Here is an 18,570-nt window from a genome sequence, read left to right as displayed (position 1 = left end):
AAGCAACGCAGATGGTGATAAAGGGGTTTGATAGGGAGACAAATCTCAGGCGCAGTCATGTGCTCATGCATGAGATTTAAGTTAAAACATGTGTAATGGGGTTTGAACAGAAGCACTTTTAACAACCGTTGCTCTTTCGCACTGTTGAAAACACAGTATCCACATTGTTACTTGTGTGTATACGTTATCCAATTGCTATATATTACCTGTGGGAACACATGTCTTACCCTTCACACAGAGTTTCAGTAACTATTGGGTTAAACTTCCACTGCTCTGGACTCCAGGGAGAGGTTAGTCGTGTGAAGGCGGTCCTTCATCTGCCACAGACAGCTTATGGCCATGTTATAGACGACTAGAGCGGAAAGAGCGGATGGAGGGCGAGAGATATCAAAGGGGGGATGGGAGGGGGCGGGATGACAGAGGGTTGGGATGAGGAGGGCAGAGCGGGGTCGTGAGTCCATGACTGCTGGAGGACTTCAGAGCCGACATGGCATCGCTAATGAAATCTGTGCATCCACTCTGCCTGCGATGAGGGAACAGGTGGGGGCGGGGTGAAAGGAGAAAGGTAGAGAGAGTGATGCACGAAGGGAAAACAAATGTAAACAATTATGTGTATGGGAATTTTGTCAAGAAACAGTTTGAAAGACTGAGGTGATTAAAAAACAAAGTTAGTTGATCGAGGACAGACATCAGAAAATGAGTGACAAGAGCAGAAAATAATAAGAAAAAAAGAGAGCCTCATCTCCATACTCTCTGATAGCAGGCAGATTTATTGTAGGGCCCCTCTCTCATAGAGCCCATATAAATAGAGACGAGGAGCAAACACAAGGCAATTTCGCTGCGGCGCCAAACACAATGCCTGATTGAGGGCAAATTAAAATGCAAATGCAACACTTCCATTTTCCCAGATTTCACCTGGGAGATAAGCAAAGGACCTCTGTTTCTTTCATAAAGTGCACGGCCGTGTGTGTTGGTGTGTTTATGCACAAGTGTGTATATTTGTTTGTTTGTCAAGTTTGAAATGAGAGGCGACAGGAGGGAGACTGGAGGTGAGGTTGAATAAACAGATTAGATTCAGTATTGTCCTCTCGGAGCCGCTTTTCCCTCCGCCTTTGTCTGATAGCGATTTTCAACAGCATTTCAATTGACTTCAAACTAATTTATATACATATTATTTATACAAAATATATTAATAGGCTATTAGATAACCATTTAAAGCCTACAAGTGACTACGGAGGCATGTTGGACACGAAAGATTAAAGTCCACACACATGATTTAAAGAAAAAAGCTCATTCTTGGACCTTACATCAAAAATGTCAGAGAAAGGAAACCTGGAAGCATCATGAGCCATTTTACGATTTAACAAGGCAGCATAAATCTGCTTTTATGACCACAGAGTGTTTGAAGGCTGACCGTCTGGTTCAGCCCGTTAATTGTTGCAAAGCCATCGCTTCACCATATGAATTCAAAGCGTTCCAAGTCACGGGTCAGAAACACATGCGCCCGCCGCGGTCACATGGTATCACTGAGCAGAAGGTTTGCAGCTCAAGCCAAGCGTAGGGCAAATGTTGACCAGTGCTGCCCAGTGACCAATGGTAACACTGTTTGAGTCATGGCAGAATGTCTGACATCGAGAAATGTGTGTCAACGAAGCAAGGGGGAGAATAGGAAGATGGAGAGAGATTGACAATGGAAATAGAATAAGAGGAAATGCAGAATACAAAGAAAATGACAGCAGACGGAGTGACAATCAGAAACAGGAAATGACAGAGAAAGTAGGGAAACTAGAGTGACTAAACCAAACAGGCTTTCCTTTGCACCACTCTTGGACTAACTGAGCTGAATTTTTTATCAGCCTCCATTCTCAGGGGGTAGCCGGCTAAAAGCAAGCGTTCCCTCTGCTGAGCACATGGGTCTGTGTGTTTATGTATGTATGAAGCAAGAGTAAGAATAAATAAGAAACTAGCTTGACTGTGGAGGCGGCGAGCATTTATACATGTCATATGATGTAATGTGACCTTTTTTATAGGCCACTGTATTTATAAGTCTTACAATATGGGGAAGGGAGAAAAAAAAGAAGAGGACTCAGTGTACAAGGACATGCTAATATATTCACTATTAACTTCGACTGGCCTCTTCTGAGGAACGTCTCAGTCCCAGAGCAGGCTTGGTGAGAAATAAAGAGAACAAAAGTAAAGGCAAAAAGAAGGGGGAAGTTAAAATATAAGAGAACGTTTGGACTTAATACAAGAAAGTGGACACAGCTAATCAGTGTAAGATACATTATAATTAGGGTTATTTTAATTGCATAACCGATCTAAACAGGAGATTCTAACGTGGTTGATTAAAAATATACCTTTTGAGCCAGAGAGTTCCTTTATTTGAAATGCAGAGTTGAAAGGAGGGGATAGAGGGGAGACATCATCATCATGGCTGGATAAGTGTTGGTTAGTTATAGTTAATTAACTCGAGTCTTGATGTGGCAAGCCACAAAGACAACATTCTTAAGGTGGGAGCGCACACCTTAGCATTATTAAAATAAACAAAGAACCCATGCATGGAGGTTGCAGGTTTCGGCGAGAAATGACCCAAAGTGTGTCTTGGCGTCAGTACTGAGAGTTGACTGCCAGCGCTACAGTCGGTTTGCTGGAGACGTTGTCTTCAGCACGGAAAACTATTACATTCCACAAATAGGTAACCAATTTACATTCACATGTACATCCAAGTGAAGGAGTTCAAGTATCTCAAGGTCTTGTTCTCGAGTGAGGGAACAATGGAGCGTGAGATGGGCCGGAGAATCGGAGAAGCGGGAGCGGTACTGCAGTCGCTTTACCGCACCGTTGTGACGAAAAGGGAGCTGAGCCGGAAGGCAAAGCTCTCTGTCTACCGGGCCATTTTCGTTCCTACCCTCACCTCTGGTCATGAAGGATGGGTCATGACCGAAAGAACGAGATCGCGGATACAAGTGGCCGAGATGGGTTTTCTCCGCAGGGTGGCTGGTGTCTCCCTTAGGGATAAGGTGAGAAGTTCGGTCATCAGGGAGGGACTCAGAGTTGAGCCGCTCCTCCTTCGCGTCGAAAGGAGCCAGTTGAGATGGTTCGGGCACCTAGTTAGGATGCCACCTGGGCGCCTCCCTAGGGAGGTGTTCCAGGCATGTCCAGCTGGGAAGAGACCAAGGGGTAGACCTAGGACCAGGTGGAGGGATTATATCTCTTCGCTGGCCTGGGAGCGCCTTGGGATCCCCCAGTCAGAGCTGGTTGATGTCGCCAGGGAAAAGGAAGACCACAGATAAGCGGGAGAAGATGGATGGATGGATGGATGGATGGAAATCCATGAAATCTTGGCCAATGAATAAGCTTCATTGAGTGCTTGGGTGGCATTTAGTGATTTAGTGGCAGGCTCCTTCAAATGACCTTCCAGCAAAGTCCATTACTTTACCCCCTCCACCGCACCTTCTCCCCAAACACACACACATACACACTCAAGACTTCGGAGAGGCAGGTAATTTGCCATTAACTCAAGCCATTCAATCCCTAAAAGACTGCCAAGTTCAATTGTGTGAGCGAGTTAGACGGAGCAAGAGAACCCAAAAGAATAAGAGAAAGAGGGAGGGCGAGACAGATGGAAAGAGCAATTGAGAGAGAAGAGTGAGTGAGAAAAAGGACGAGGGGGAGTAAGGCACTTCATTCTGCCACTTCCTGTGCAAAAGCATCCCTTCCCATCTGCACAATGTATCAAAGTCACCTCTGCCCCGTATTCAGACCGTCTGACCACTTCAGCATTTCATCCCCACAGATATGTATTCACTCAGAGATAACTCGCTTCTACAGACATTCATTAATGCAATTATAATCCCCTCTGAAAAGAACAGGAAAGGAAAAACATGTATTTAATAACTTCACAGGACAAACACCACACAATGGTTTCCCTGTGATGCATTCAGATGACAATTCAAGAGCAACAACTGGATGTTTCAGGCTGCACAGCAAGTACAAAAACAACATGCAACCACAACAGAAAATACGGGGAAATTGCCTGCATTGCTATCACCTTGATAATAACCCTTGGTAACCCCATTCAAATCAATTCATCCATGGAAGGTGTAGCCAGCGCACACGCACCCACAGAAACAGTGCTAAGACACACTAAGTACACACAACATGTGTTAAATGTGAGGGCAAACCAATTCTAGCTAAAGAAAGAAACACACATGCACACAGACTCACACGCCACCATACACTCAGTCCTTCTCAGCAGAGCTATAATAAGCATAGCTCGCCTTTAGATACAGGAGGGATGCTGAAAAACGGTGTAGTTATAATTCCTAGCTAGTTGCAGAAGTAAAGAAAAGCTTTTCAATCTTTTGTATCAAGCATTCATGTTTCCTATAATGCATGCCCTGTCTACAATGCAAGCCCAACATGGAGTATGTGCTTGTGGTATTAATGTGTGTGTGTAGCACAACAAGGCATTGATTCATGCAGAGTGTCAGTGGTGTGTATTCATAGCCAGAACAATATTAATGCAGGCCTGCGTGCAATAATAACAGGTGGGATGTGGAAGTTAAAAAAAGGCAAACAGAAAGCCAGCTGAAAAGAAGATTTACGTTTAACATTGAATTCAATTAAGTCAATATGTATTTATGCAGCCAATATGACAAATCACATGTCTAAGGCGGATTTAAAAATGTGCAGAGTGTGATATCCTCTGTCCTTATTGAAAATGAAAGAAACCTCAGGAAGAGCAGCCGAGGAGGGATCCCTCTCCTTGGACAGAGAGATGTGCAATTACGTGAAAAAGTCGCTGATAGAGCTGCATAGTTGGGGGTTAATTCTCATCAGATGTGGCAGATAGGATTCTCATCTAATCAACTACCAGATATAAAAACTGTAAGCCACAGCTTCCATTTACTGTAACAAGCCTAAACACGTCAATAGACGCCCAACTTTTTTTAGAACATTAAGAAGAAAATGTTTAATAACCAATGTGACATATTTTCATGGGGCCCAACATCCCTGGCGGCGCCCCTGCCTGCACTAACCAGAGAAAACACGAGTGGTCTATTGAGTGACCCAGATAATTTAGCTGAATGACTACAATGTTTTCATGAACTTCATGACCTGCAAGTCATGCAGAGCAGGGGGTTTCACATCCTCAAATCTCAAATCAGAGAATGCCCCAGTTAAAGAGGATGCTTCAGGGTGCCAGAACGGGGATGAGTCTTCCAGCTGAGGCACAAGATTGTGTACTCTCAACAGTTGGTGTAGATTTATTTTTACTTTTGCTTGTGCAGTGCTCTTTTGATAGCTGTTGGTGCTACAACTTGATTTGCATATTCTCTTAGCAAATACAGGCAACTTGCTGTATCTGTATATTGCCTGAGGAACAACGTGTCTTTCCTTTGATGTACCAGTGGGAACAGTTGATGCTTTGGGACTGATTATGCATCATGTAGGTTCTGAGATGAGGGTTCAGTGAGTATTAACCTATTGGAGGTACAGCACAGGAAGTAATGACAATTGGTGCTCACGCTGTTGACAGGACTATCAGGGGCTGCTCGCTGAAATGATTATTTCATCAAATGCTATGCGATGTGATTGGCTGGATGACGACAGCTGAGGAGGACAACATGGCAATGGGCATCTGGTTAACTTATTTATGAGCCGAATAGGTATTATGACTGCTGGATTAAGCAGCGTCCTGACTGGCTGTTGTAGCGGCCATTTGGTTGCCAGATGACCTGCCTAAATGGCTGGTTGTCCATGGTTTCACCGACTAGATGGCTTGTTGGAGCACTGATTAGCTTGCAAACAGGAAGGAAAGATGTGTAGCTGAAAAGCACAGGGAATTTGCTCCGTCCAGAACTGATGACACTGATTGCAATCACAAGGCACACAAGTAAATGAATACAATCACTCTTCAAACACACACTGACATATGTGAAGACATGTACTTATTGACATCATATTAACAAGTAGCCAAGAGCCTACATCAGTACCCTGTGGAGTGCCATAAGGGCTTCATGAGGCACATGTAGTGTTCGTCTCGCTAATATGGACACACAAGAACTTGAATATGTTGAGAGATAAAGTGCATGTATTTCATTTTCTTTTTACAAACATGCTGTTTTCTGAGAAACAACGAATGCAAACACACCTTTTGTTTTCTGACAAGAAACCTCAAGAAAGTATTTTGACTTTTTAGGGACAATTGTTTAGGGTTTAAGCATGCTCTGGCTGCTTTTCAACTAATCAAATATTCTCGATCTGCCTCTGCACTACTACTCATCTCTCCCTCCCACACATATTCTGTCTCCATCTCCTGAGGACATTTGACCTGAGAGTTGTTCCGTCTTTAATATATTGGCTTTGCGCTTCGGGCAATGTTAGGGCTGAAATATTTTGTTGAGTGAATCTGGCCGGGTCAGGTTTGTGCCAAATTCGAGGTTCAGTTTCACTGCTTTCCTTACCACCTCTGCACACTCTTTAAATAAGTGTTCATACATTATCAGTTTCTCCTTTTCTGAATACGTTTTATCTGATCCCAGCCAAACCACTTAGCCTATTACAGCCTGTTCGGCTCTCCCATGCACTTTTGATAAACTGACTAGAGCAGGGCACATCCTGCTATGTCAACCTTGCCTTTTGCAAAACGTCATCCTCTGCCACCTCCATGTACAAAGAACCATCACTCCCGCCCTCGCCTGATGATGAACTGAGAGGAACAACCTGCCTCACCCACTCACCCCATTACATCCTTTGCCATCTACGCTGTTCACACTCTCTCGCCCTCAAGCCCAGTCGCTGACACCCTTTCATTATGGATAGTCTTCTGCACAGGGGGCTATCACTTCAACACACCCCTGCTTTCCTGCACTGTGTCTATATTGAGTGGGTGCAGATGACGGTGTGTGATGAGGTGCACACGAGGGAAGAATAGGGGTAGGGAGGGGTATCATAAAAGTGACTGAGCCGGAGCCGCACGATTTATGTATTTATTCATCACCGAGGAAGCTGCGTATTAAAAAGGTCGGGCAATTTTCCAGGTCACTGACCGTACCCACACGGTAAGGAAGCAAAAGGGGATGGAGAGGACAGGAGAGAGACAACTGAGGTAGAGAGAGAGAGGGATGGCAAGCTGGTAAAGGCGATATTGGCAGCTGCTGCGTTCACATTTCACCCGTGTGTGTGTGTGTGTGTGTGTGTGTGTGTGTGTGTGCTCAAATGGGCTAAGTCTGCCTGAGCATCCCTGTATATGTTGTTTTCACCCGGGGGTAAAGTGGGTAGGAGCGCGTCTTTGCGGTTTGTGTATGCGTTCACGTCTGTCTACACACCGGCTGTGGCTAATGAGTTTGGAAGGTCAAACGCCTCTCAGAAAGATTAATGGGGTTTCCTAGGCACGCTGTAATGGTTTACGAGGCCCGGCTGGACACATTTCCAACATGACGGTCATTACCACCACCGAGCGGAGGTGGAAGGAGCATTCAAAGGCAGAGATAAAGGCGACACAAGACAACAAGCTGTGTGGGTCTGTCCACCTGCTGGACATGTGTCGTCATTCTTGTGTCCGTTTGATTGTTAGTGTACGACTCTAAGCCTTTGATAACACATTTCATTGTATCTTTTATCTCATCAAATTGCACAAAGATTATGGCTTTAAATTGATGTTAGCTTGTTATTGTGCACACAAACTGCATCATATAACTGAAAAAAAGCATTTTGTAAGAATAATCGCAGGCTTAAGAATCCTTAATCTCCACAAATCCTTAAAATGCACAAACATCCCCTCATGTGTGCCTGTAGTTATTATGTCTGTCAGGATCAACATCAGTACTATATCATTTGGTTTAAAAGTCATCTAAAGTTGGCTTCCTGTGAAAAGCAGAGCCGTGTGCTGTGGTGTTTTCAAGTACTCGGGGAGTCGCTTAATCATAACACTTGACAACAAGGTGAGGAACCAACACAATTGTATAAATGGTCTTGCTATGCTCCATTGGTTGCTGCTACTAGCATAACACATTGCATTGTTGGTAATCTAGGTGGCAGGTATGGACAGTATATAAAATAGAAAAAGAGTAATAATATAATTAAAAAGACAATGGCTTCGGATTTTCAATGTTGTCCTACACGAAGCCGTAAATACTAAATTAGTTGCATTTTATTTTGGTGCCGTTTGTCAGCGAATGGTTGTCTTTCAGATATCCAATATGCAAGCAAGCGTTGTGTTCAGTGTTTGTTCTTCTTTAAATGTGTGTGTTAACAAGTGCTGCAGCTTGATTCAAAGAAAGTGATTGTCAAAGTAGTCCCGCGGCTGCCAGAGAAAGACTGTCTTGTTTCAGAATAGAGGCGAGTGCATGCAATTGTGCCTGAGAACATGCGAAGGCCTGATTTGATGTTACATAGTATTGCAGTACTGAATGTATAGAAATACATTAAACTTTAATCAACACACTATTGTATCTTTACTTTCTCATCTTCTCCACACACTAAGTTCTCCTAACATGCATCATCAGGACCAACCTGGCAGAGGAGGACCAGCAGACATGAAAAGCACATTAGGAGGCGGTGTTCACAGGTCGGCAGCTTCAGCCAGAGCCAGCCAGGCGGACACTGACACAGCAGATGAAGAGGGGATGCTAATGGCTGAGCAATGAACTGCATCAGCTATAAAAGTGTGTGGGTGCCCAAGTATGCCATGCGTGTAAGTAAAACTTTATTTATATAGCACCCTTCTCAACACGGATGTACAAAGTGCTTTACAGTACAGTACACAATTCACAGTACAACTATAACATGTAGAATAAAAGACATAAAACAACAGCAGGTAATACATAGGATAAAACACCAATAAAAGTCTCACCTCCTGGGAGTCTTTAACTGCCCCTTAAAAATCTCTATTGAGGCAGAGGTTTTTATTATCTGGGGGAGGTTGTTCCATAGCCTTGGGGCCACCGCCTCAAAGGCACGGTCACCCTTGGTTTTAAGCCTGGTTCGAGGCACCCTAAGCAGGCCTTGCTCAGAGGACCTCAGGGCCCGGGTTGTGCTGTGAGGGTGGATCAGGTCATTAATGTAGGCTGGGGCTTGGACAGCTCTATATGTAAAAACTAGGACCTGATGAGGAGAGTGATGTGGCATGTTTTTTTGGAATGAGTGAGCAATCTGGCTGCTGCATTTTGGACCCGTTGTAACCGGTGTATTGATGTTTTGTTGAGGCAGGAGAACAGAGCATTACAGTAATCAAGCCGGGATGAAATAAAGGCATGGATAGCCATCTCCATTTCTGCGTTGGATGGAACCCCCCTGAGCTTGGCAATGTTCCTGAGATGGAAAAAACAGGTCCAGGTCAGAAGTTTGATGTGTTTGTCGAGTAGCATAGACTGATCGAAAGTTACACCAAGCTTCTTTATGTTTGCCCTTATGTTACCACTGTCAGCCGCTAAGATCAAGACTTCCGTTTTCGATGCATTGAGCTGTAGGAAGTTGCTTGACATCCACTCCTCAATTGCAGACAGACATGTGATGAGGGTGTTTACATTTTCCATTTTGACGGGTTTGAAAGAGAAATATATCTGGATATCATCTGCATAACAGTGATACGAGACTCCCTCAAATTGGCTAATTAAGCGGCCCAATGGGAGCATGTAGCCTACAGGACAAAAGGAAGGGGGGCTAAAACAGAACCCTGGGGCAGGCCGCACGATAGGGGAGTGCTATGTGATGAGAACGGGCCCATCGCCGCAGGGAAACTTCTCCCACTGAGGTACGAGGCAAACCACCGCAGGGCAGACCCTGAGATGCCTACCCACTCCCTGAGTCTATTTAGCATGATGGCGTGGTCCACCGTGTCAAACGCTGCACTGTGGGAAGGACGGTATGAGAAAAAGCATGAATCTGAGAGTATGACAAGATGTGGTTTCTCGTGTGTCTTTAAAACATGTACTTGTGTGTACACAAAGACTGCGCCTAAGGTTTCAACAACATGATAGTCTGCTCTGACTGCTTACGTAACTGGATGTGAACTATTTGACAACATTGACCCAGCCGCAACCTCTCCAAAATGTTCAAAATGGGATGGATGACTTTGTCCCAGAAACAGCATTGCTACAGACTGAGTAACTTATTGATTTTGGACATTTGAATACCAGAAATGATACTGTCCTTGCAGGAAAAACTAAAGTGTATAAGTAAAAGTAATTGACAATAGGCTGTGGATGTATTACGGTATATACCGTCCTAGATATCGGATATAATACTATTGCAAGAGCCTTTCCCCAGTTTAAAAGGCTACATTGCAGTACAGCTGGTAGCATATTAGTCATTATAATTACATAACTAATGTAAATTCATAAAAAATGTAATTCATAAATATGTTGTGAAAGCACAAATGGTCAACTCTGATACATTTGCAAAATCAACATCTGGGTATCCAACCCAAACAACAGTAACATTCTCCATATACATAATTGCATGTCAGAAATGTGTTTTAAAACGAATGATTCACGCTATTCTTTAAAGAAGCAGGGGTAACTGCATATAAACTGTGTGTTTGGCTGTTTGTACATTCAAGGACCTCGGTCACCTCCATGATAGCTTGATGGGATGGCCTAAACCAGGCCCAATTGAGGCGGATGGCCTCTCAGCCAACATCTGAAAGAAAGGGCAACACATTTAACCTCTGGAGAACACTGCCGGGACGCAGCCACACACACACACGTAACATTGTCTTTTCCCAGCACAAAAACCTTGAAGCCGGTGACTGATCCAAAATAAAATTGACGTTAAAGCAAGCTTGGTGAAAACAGCATCACATTTGAGTGCACTTTGGAGTCACGTAAATATCATTCAGTCCTTGACATTTGTGAAAACAGATCTTGGGTTAGGTAAACAAAGAAATAAGAAAAACTGGTCAATCATAGGTTGAGCCAAACTTGCCTACAGAGCCATACAAGTACTGGATATTTCAGGTTTATCAGATTTTTCCAGTTGGATCCAGCCTGTATCTCCTGTAAGGAACAAAAGTACATTTTAAATTGTTAATGCCATACATCTTTTAAACTCAACATGAGTGAAAGTTTTCACTTTCGAACAAAACAAGGAAATTAATTGCTGGAAGTGTGAGGGGGGCAGACTGACTGAGCTCGGCCAAGTTGTCAGTTCAATTCCTAACATGCCCACCCACACCGAGCCTCGCATTAATGCAGTAAGTTACTCTCTATGCAAAACACCCGGAGCACAAATCCCTGCTAAAAGCACAACTCCGCATTAATGCACACCAATGACATTTATCAACTTCCGATACCTCAGGACTGAAAGCAAGCCAAAGAGAACTCATCTAATCCATTAGTGTCCCAAGAAAAGCAATACATAATGTGTTTACGACATCCACATAAGAATCTGGCAAACCAAAACAAAAACAGTATTTACTTCAGGATGCTGGTGGTGTGGGTGGTGAGAGACATTTTAATATATTTTTCAGTTGTATTCATTTGACTTTTTTTGCATATAACCTTTGAAGAAGCTTTAGAGAGCAGGCCCTTGAGATATTCATTAAGGACTCTTGCATAAAAGCACATGTTCTTTTGATAAAAGAAGCTCTGGTTCATGCTTTATTACAGGCTTTTTAGACTTCTTTTCACTACCCTTAATCTACTGCGTGCAAACTTACTCTTGTCTACCGTCTTATTTCATATGTAAGGTCTGAATTCCTCAATACCTAATAGAAAGGAATACAACTGTAGCTATGTTTTCATGAGTAGTATATAATCAGCTGAAACAAGAATTGTGTTTACATTGGCTTATAATTAGATAGGACATTTTGGCAATCACATTTTTTTTTTTTATATATATATATACGAGGAGTGACTCAAGTTTATTTTCCATTATCATATGATAAATAATGTTATTTTTGGTTTCCAAAAAAAAGAAATCTCCTTATACAAGTTGCTTGACATCTGACATCTTGACTTTTTTTTTTAAATGTAATTCTATTTCCTTTCCCACCATTACTAAATTGAAGCTATATTCTGGGCTTCCTCTTCCATTAAAAATTAATCTGGCGCTGCAATCATTTTATTATCACCTTCACAAATGAACAACCTTCATTCATTTTAATATAATTCACCATGACAACAAGTTTGTTAAGATTAACAGAGCAAAAATACAATTGGTTTTCACTCCCCCAAAGCTGTACATTGTCGGGATGCTTTGCTTTGTTAGAGAATGTCTTCCATATACCTGGATAGAAACATGGATGAAAGCATTTCCATGCACACTGACTGCCGCTCAACATTCTTCAGCATAGATGCATCAATAAAACAAATATCTAAATATGCAGCCTGTCCGCAGTTCCTCCATATATTACAGGCATCTGCACGTAGCCCCGTCCTCACTGTCCAATATGGCTGAAACACCTGCTAAACCCCCGGCTTTCCTCCCACATGTGCACAAAGACGGCTCTTTCTCCCGCTCTAGAACATCCCTCCCACCCTTTCCATTGGCTCATTCTTGCCGATCCAGCAGAATAGCCCCGATGCTGTGGTAATGTCCTGACCCTGAACAAAAGAAAATCAGGTGACCCGATTGAGATCCAATACACACACACAATTCATCCATCATTCTCAGTCAATGTGGAGTGGGAGGTAAATAAGGATGTGGATGAGCTGCTGCATTGCTTTTTAAAATGGGAAACCTTGGTCTGTTTGATTACATGTATAACACACAAGTGGCTGCGGAACAAAGCAGTGGTGGCAGCTAACAATTCCCTCATCACCTGCTGCCTCCCACATGCCTTTACTCCCTTCCAATTGTATTTCTGTCACTCCGGCATCCACCGTTTCCTGGCTTTCGCTTTAATTCCACCTCACTCTTTCCTCACCCTTCGACCTAACACGCGTCCTCTTCCATTTTCCGCGTGTAATGCATCATCTTTTGGATGGGACTCCTCCTGCCTCCCACCCTTCACCGAACATGTGCCTCTACCCTTCCTCCCATCTTCGCCCCCGTCTTGAAACGATTCCCTGAGGGCTCAAGGAGAGAATGTCGCGGCGCTATGCCTGCCATCTTCGGAAATCACTCTGACCTTTCATAGATGCTGAGGTCACAGTCATCTGATCCGACACGCACGCAGGTCCAAGGCTGTCTACGGCGGCCAAAGATGGACCGATGCAGCGGCAACAGAGCAGAAATAAGCCGGCATCAATCTCACACAATTAGTCCCAATTGATGCCTGGGAGGGTGGAGCTCCACTGCTCTGCCAGGCTGGCAATGGCTGGTAAACCCAATAGCAGTCATTCAGATGACTGCTGAGTGCTACTTTTCAGTAGTACTGATTCAGTAAGCATATGATATATGAGGGGTTTGATAATGAATAGTGACTTAATTAGGTTGCGCTCAATTTAACAGTAAATAGAGATATAAAGACCGAGCTCGATGTAGCAGGTTGTTAAAATAGATGGCTTATCAATGGAAGTAGAGGAATAACGAATATTTGTCATTTTTCAATCCACAGATTGCCCTTTCTTTCTTTCTTTCAGTCTTTATTTCGAACAGATTAAAAAATAACAAATAACAAATGTGAAAAACAGAATACCGTATTGTTATAATACAGTATTTATCCACATTCATGGTAATAATTTGTATATTCAACAAAAAAAAAAAAAAAATATCTTCATATTAATAATAATAATAAATAATAATAATCCCTTGCCTCACCTTAAAAGAAAGAAAGGAATTGTTGACATTGCAACGACTCAGATGCCGGACAGATACTTGATCGTCCCTCAAATTCCTAAAAGGTTTTGGTCTCAGAGCGGTTAAGATAGATAGAGGTTAGGTAATTATCAAGAGAACATTCGAGGTGGAAGCCTCCATAGAAATGCACCTCTTACAGGACATAGGAGCAGAATCTTCCGCACGGAAAATTATTGTGAGGCATGCCACTTGTAGAAAGGCTTTGCTACTTGCAAACTTTGCGTAGCATACTCATGTGCTCACTCTAAGCTCATCCAGAAGCCTCCTCTCGCCCCAAGCTGCATTTGAGGGATTGGAAAAAACTCCATCATGACGGAGAGGGAAGATTTTAGGGTCATGGAGGAGAGCGGACGCGGGGAAGCATAAGCTCGCGTGATGGAAAAACCCTCAATGAGAGACTCAAGTGGAAGCAAAATCCTCTTGGTCAGAGCAAATTGAGGTGGAGAGACAGTTTGAACCCAAAAGATGTAGCTCATTTTTCAATATCTTATGACTCCATATCACAAACATGCAGAGACAAGAGGACTACAAAGAGTTACTGGAGAGAAGTTAAAAGACTCAGAGCTCCTTGTCAGCTCATGCTAAGCTCCAGCCACCACAAACACACACGGGGGTCAATGAGGACGTTGGAATTAAGGCTGCAGTCGGTCGTCAAAGTAAAAAACGTTGCCTATAACTTCCACCAACCTCAAACTTTATCACTTTTCCTTTGTGCTTCGCTGCATTAAAGCCTTCCTCTATACTCCTAAAATGTGTGCGACAGAATCAGATATGCTGGATTCAGATCAGAAGGGAACCTAGTCGACAACAACAACAAAAAACTTTCACAAAGGTTTTCACAGTTCTTCACAGCACTTATAACCTTTAAGATAAAGATAGAGAATAACGTAATGGTACATTTATTTTAGAGTGGAACTATATTAGGTGTTTGGCTTTCAGCAACAGTTCACTGCTGTGAGAGGACCGGCTTTTGGTCACATTGTCAGCGCCGGAAAAACTGCATTTTAGCTTAAATACTCAAGACTTTATCCCGAACTAGCCCCGCTTCAAGCATCATGGTGGAAAAGGTCAGCAGTACATTACACATGACATTAGAGGTTTCTCGGGGCAGAGAGGCATAATAATGCTGCAGGTGAACAATGGGCTAAATGTCTGCCAAGAAAAGAGTCGCCCTGGCATTTCTGACACGGCGAGGCATCAAACTAAACTACAGCCGCACAAACAGGACGATCCCACAGGTTACGCCGAGACTCGCTCAATCACTCCGCCGCTCTCCATCACTCCGCCGCTCTCCATCACTCTGCTGCTCTCCGTCACTCTGCCTCTATTGTTCTGTACCTAGCCGTGCCCTTTCTCAGCTTGCTGCAGAATGGATGGATGGAGGGAGAGGGAGGAGTGGGGAAGTAAATGAGATCCCGATGAGATGCCAAGGTGTGTTAGCGCTGAGGCGTGGGGAATGAGAAAAAGCGGCCTGGAGGGAGGGGGAGTGGTTAGATTGCGAGTGTGTGAGCTGCCGGTGCGGGATCGTGGACACACCATGTCTTCCTGCACGGAGCCCCCCGGCCGTATTAGTGTTTGCTAAGTCAGCTCAGGATTCGAGAGGCGTGTACAGGAGAGGAGGAGAAGAGGGGAAAGAGGGAAGGATGACATATAGTGGAAGAACAAAGGAAAACAGGAAGGCAGAAAGAAGAGTAAAGCATGAAGGATAAATAACCATATCGATGCAACCCACTAAAATACTGATAAGAAGGAGCACAGGTGAACACGAAGGGACATTTAAGCTTTAGGAATACAATACAAACTCTAAAGAACCACCTAAAGGCTGTAATGGGGGTTTGAACAGATACCACAATCCAAAAAAAATAAGCTAACACTTTTGCCGACACTTTTTAAATCACGGCTAACATGGCTACAACAGAACACGGGTACACAGGAACATACATTGCCTAATTTAAAATATACAATGCAAGAGAATTTTCTCCAGTGTTTGGTCAATCTTCCAACTCCGTGCCAACAGAAAGAGAAATGGCTGCCAATACCAGCCTTCAGGAGCACATCGCTTTCACAGCAATTCATCGCCGTCACAACAGCAATTAAACAAAAGCTAGCATCCAAACCCAACTACCAGCATTCCAGGGAAGCAAATCAATCTGGCAATGAGTGCGCGTGTGTTGCATCTAATGCTCGAGAGGACGTGCATGTACGCTTAAATGGAAACATGTGTGTGTCAGTCAATTAAAGAGTATAAAAGTGTGCATTTAAATTAAAGAGTATGTGTGCGTGAGGGCTCATTCGTGCAACGAGTATCTGCACACACAGAAGAGCCTTAAGTGCCAGACAATGTTACACCATGCATGTGTGCAAAAGTGTGCATCTTTTATGAGAAAGCTCGCATGCAAGCGCAGCATATACGTGTCAAGCGAGTGTGTGTGCATCTGATGCTGAGTTGTGTTCATTAATGTGCGTCAATGATGTATGGCTGTGCAGTGGGCCAAATGTACACACTCTGGAGTGCCTATAGGTTACTGTGTACAAGTGTGTGTTTGCATGCACCTGCCTGTGTGTGTGTGTGTGTGTGTGTGTGTGTGTGTGTGTGTGTGTGTGTGTGTGTGTGTGTGTGTGTGTGTGTGTGTGTGTGTGTGTGTGTGTGTGTGTGTGTGTGTGTGTGTGTGTGTCTAAAATCCACTCGGCTCAACAGCACCTTGCCAATAAAAGTCCCTCTTTATAAAGAGCCTAGGGGTCTGAAGCCATTATGTTCTTTTTCCACTTCACAATTTCAGAAAAGATTAGGCATACTTTCCTGACTGACTGAGCCAGCCGGTCAGAGACACACAAATTCAATCAACGCTGTGGCTTAGTTTCAAGCGATACAAGTTATAGATTTGCGATATTTTGGGGACTTTAGTGCATAAAGAATTTATCTGTGGCAATCGGCCTGGCTGGCGGTAGATTGCTGGACCACAGCAGCTCCCTCTCTCTCTCTGATACACTTCAGTGAAGATGCACAAGGGCAATTAGACAAGCCAGCAATTCAAATCCCACATCAGCATTTCATCTTGATAAAACCCCCTCAGTGAATCGTTCCCCTGCATTACTGTTGTGATAATGATTCTTAGTTTAATGCTGATGGAAAGACAAAGAGAGTAAGTGAGAGCAATACAACTGTGCTGAGAGACGGAGGAGAGTTGCATGCAGTGGGATAAGCATCAGCCTCTAATGCATGCTGTCGTCCTTGCCACAGCATCAGTGGCTGTCACAGGATGAAAAGACAAAGAAAACAGTTGCACAAAGAAGCCGTGACAAAAGCCCACCACACAATTTTAAATCTTGTGACAACAGATTTAGGATTTATTTCTCAGAAGGACGGCTGCCTGAAGGAAACTGACTTTTCCTTTCTGAATAAATCAGAAACTGCATATTGAAGCAAACAGGGGCTCTACTATTTGGCTAAATAGATAAAACAACAGCTATTGTCTTAAAAAAAAATACAATTTAATAAAATGCTTATTCCAAATCACTCTTAGTTTACAACGTACAATGGAGTACATTTATAAATAATCAATTGTACGTCTTTTTGGTAAGTTATTATAATGAAGTATTTCTATAGTTTGTTATACAAGCAATTCAGGGACAAAACAATCTAAATATACCATATTTGTTTACAACATTGTGTTATTCGGGTTGAGTTCGCTGAACACAAATGCGTAAATCTGTCAGCTTTTTGAGACGCGTCTCTCCACAATCAGGCGCAATATCTCCTTCAAGTGATCGGTGTTTTTGAAAGCAAATGAAAGACTGTTCACATAACTATTCATGTCCTCTCATCAGCAGGCAGAATTCACCTGCTTCTCATCACAGGACAAACACCAAACTATCTCCTCCGCGGACATCTGTCCGTCGATAACATTGCCTGCTGCAACGAGCGGTTAGGGTAAAAAAAAACGAAACGACGATGTTTTCACATACCTTCCTCGGCGTGACAGTGTTCATCTATGTTCAGCAATAATATCCAAAGCACCGAAATCAGCGTTTTACAGAGATCCATGTTTATGTGGCCAGTTCCGCGGGGCTCTTGTCATCTCTCTCCAGTCTGCGCGCAACGCACCGCAGCAGAGACGCACTCGGTGTTTGAATGGAGCGGATGCCGTCTGGGCAAATAGTGCAGGATCTGGAGAGCCACGCGGCTTATTTTATATCTCGGGGGAAGGTTTTACAGGCGAGAGTGACAACTGGCGAGCTCAATGAAGTGGTATGTGCCGTTCAGGGTACCGGAGGAGCGACCTATCATGGAGCTGCAACCTGAAATCTCCGCGCCAGGTGTTTCCACTATCATCAACAGAGTGAAGCCCTTTCTACTGAATGTCCTTTTATAGGAACCGAAGGGGGCGTTGGAAAATCAGGCCCTGGAACTCCGTTAAGGAGTTTATTGACGATTATACTCCTCAGTTCATAAAGGGGGCAGCAAGTAGCCCCAAATTGAGTGCAATCATAATACATGGTTTGCACTGAGGTATAATTTGCGATATGAATGTAACACAAAGGGGACATCACCACCACGAAAATCCAAAACAAATATACGGGAAAATAACAAACTGGTTTAATCCAGTAAAATGCAGATTTTGAATCATAATCAGTTGACAACAAATATAAATTCAATATGTTAATGTAATAGTAATTATGGTTTATATGAATACAAAATGAAAATAATCAGACATTAAAGCAGGTATGAAACTTTAAATGTACTATTACTTGATCAGACAATATAATATGATTGCATCATAAACACAGATATGGTCATTGGTACCTCCTTGTGAAAAACAA

General features: G+C 43.3%; 1 protein-coding gene across 4 annotated transcripts in view; it reads right to left on the bottom strand.

Moving 5' to 3' along the window:
* Nucleotides 1–18,068, bottom strand: part of LOC117455135 (ephrin type-A receptor 7-like) — a 179,895-nt gene extending 161,827 nt beyond the window's left edge. For 3 of the 4 annotated variants that reach the window (XM_034094517.1, XM_034094518.1, XM_034094519.1), the window contains exon 1: nt 17,716–18,068. In XM_034094517.1, coding sequence (XP_033950408.1) covers nt 17,716–17,794 — 79 coding nt within the window. In that variant the 5' untranslated portion in view covers nt 17,795–18,068. Of the gene's footprint in view, nt 1–206; nt 286–17,715 lie in introns of those variants that run through there. The other variant, XM_034094520.1, reaches the window with a different exon arrangement.
* Between the last annotated feature and the right edge of the window lie 502 nt (nt 18,069–18,570).

Source organism: Pseudochaenichthys georgianus, chromosome 11 (assembly GCF_902827115.2).
Source record: "Pseudochaenichthys georgianus chromosome 11, fPseGeo1.2, whole genome shotgun sequence".
NCBI classification, from domain to species: Eukaryota; Metazoa; Chordata; class Actinopteri; order Perciformes; family Channichthyidae; genus Pseudochaenichthys; species Pseudochaenichthys georgianus.
This window is presented reverse-complemented; position numbering and strand designations above follow the sequence as displayed.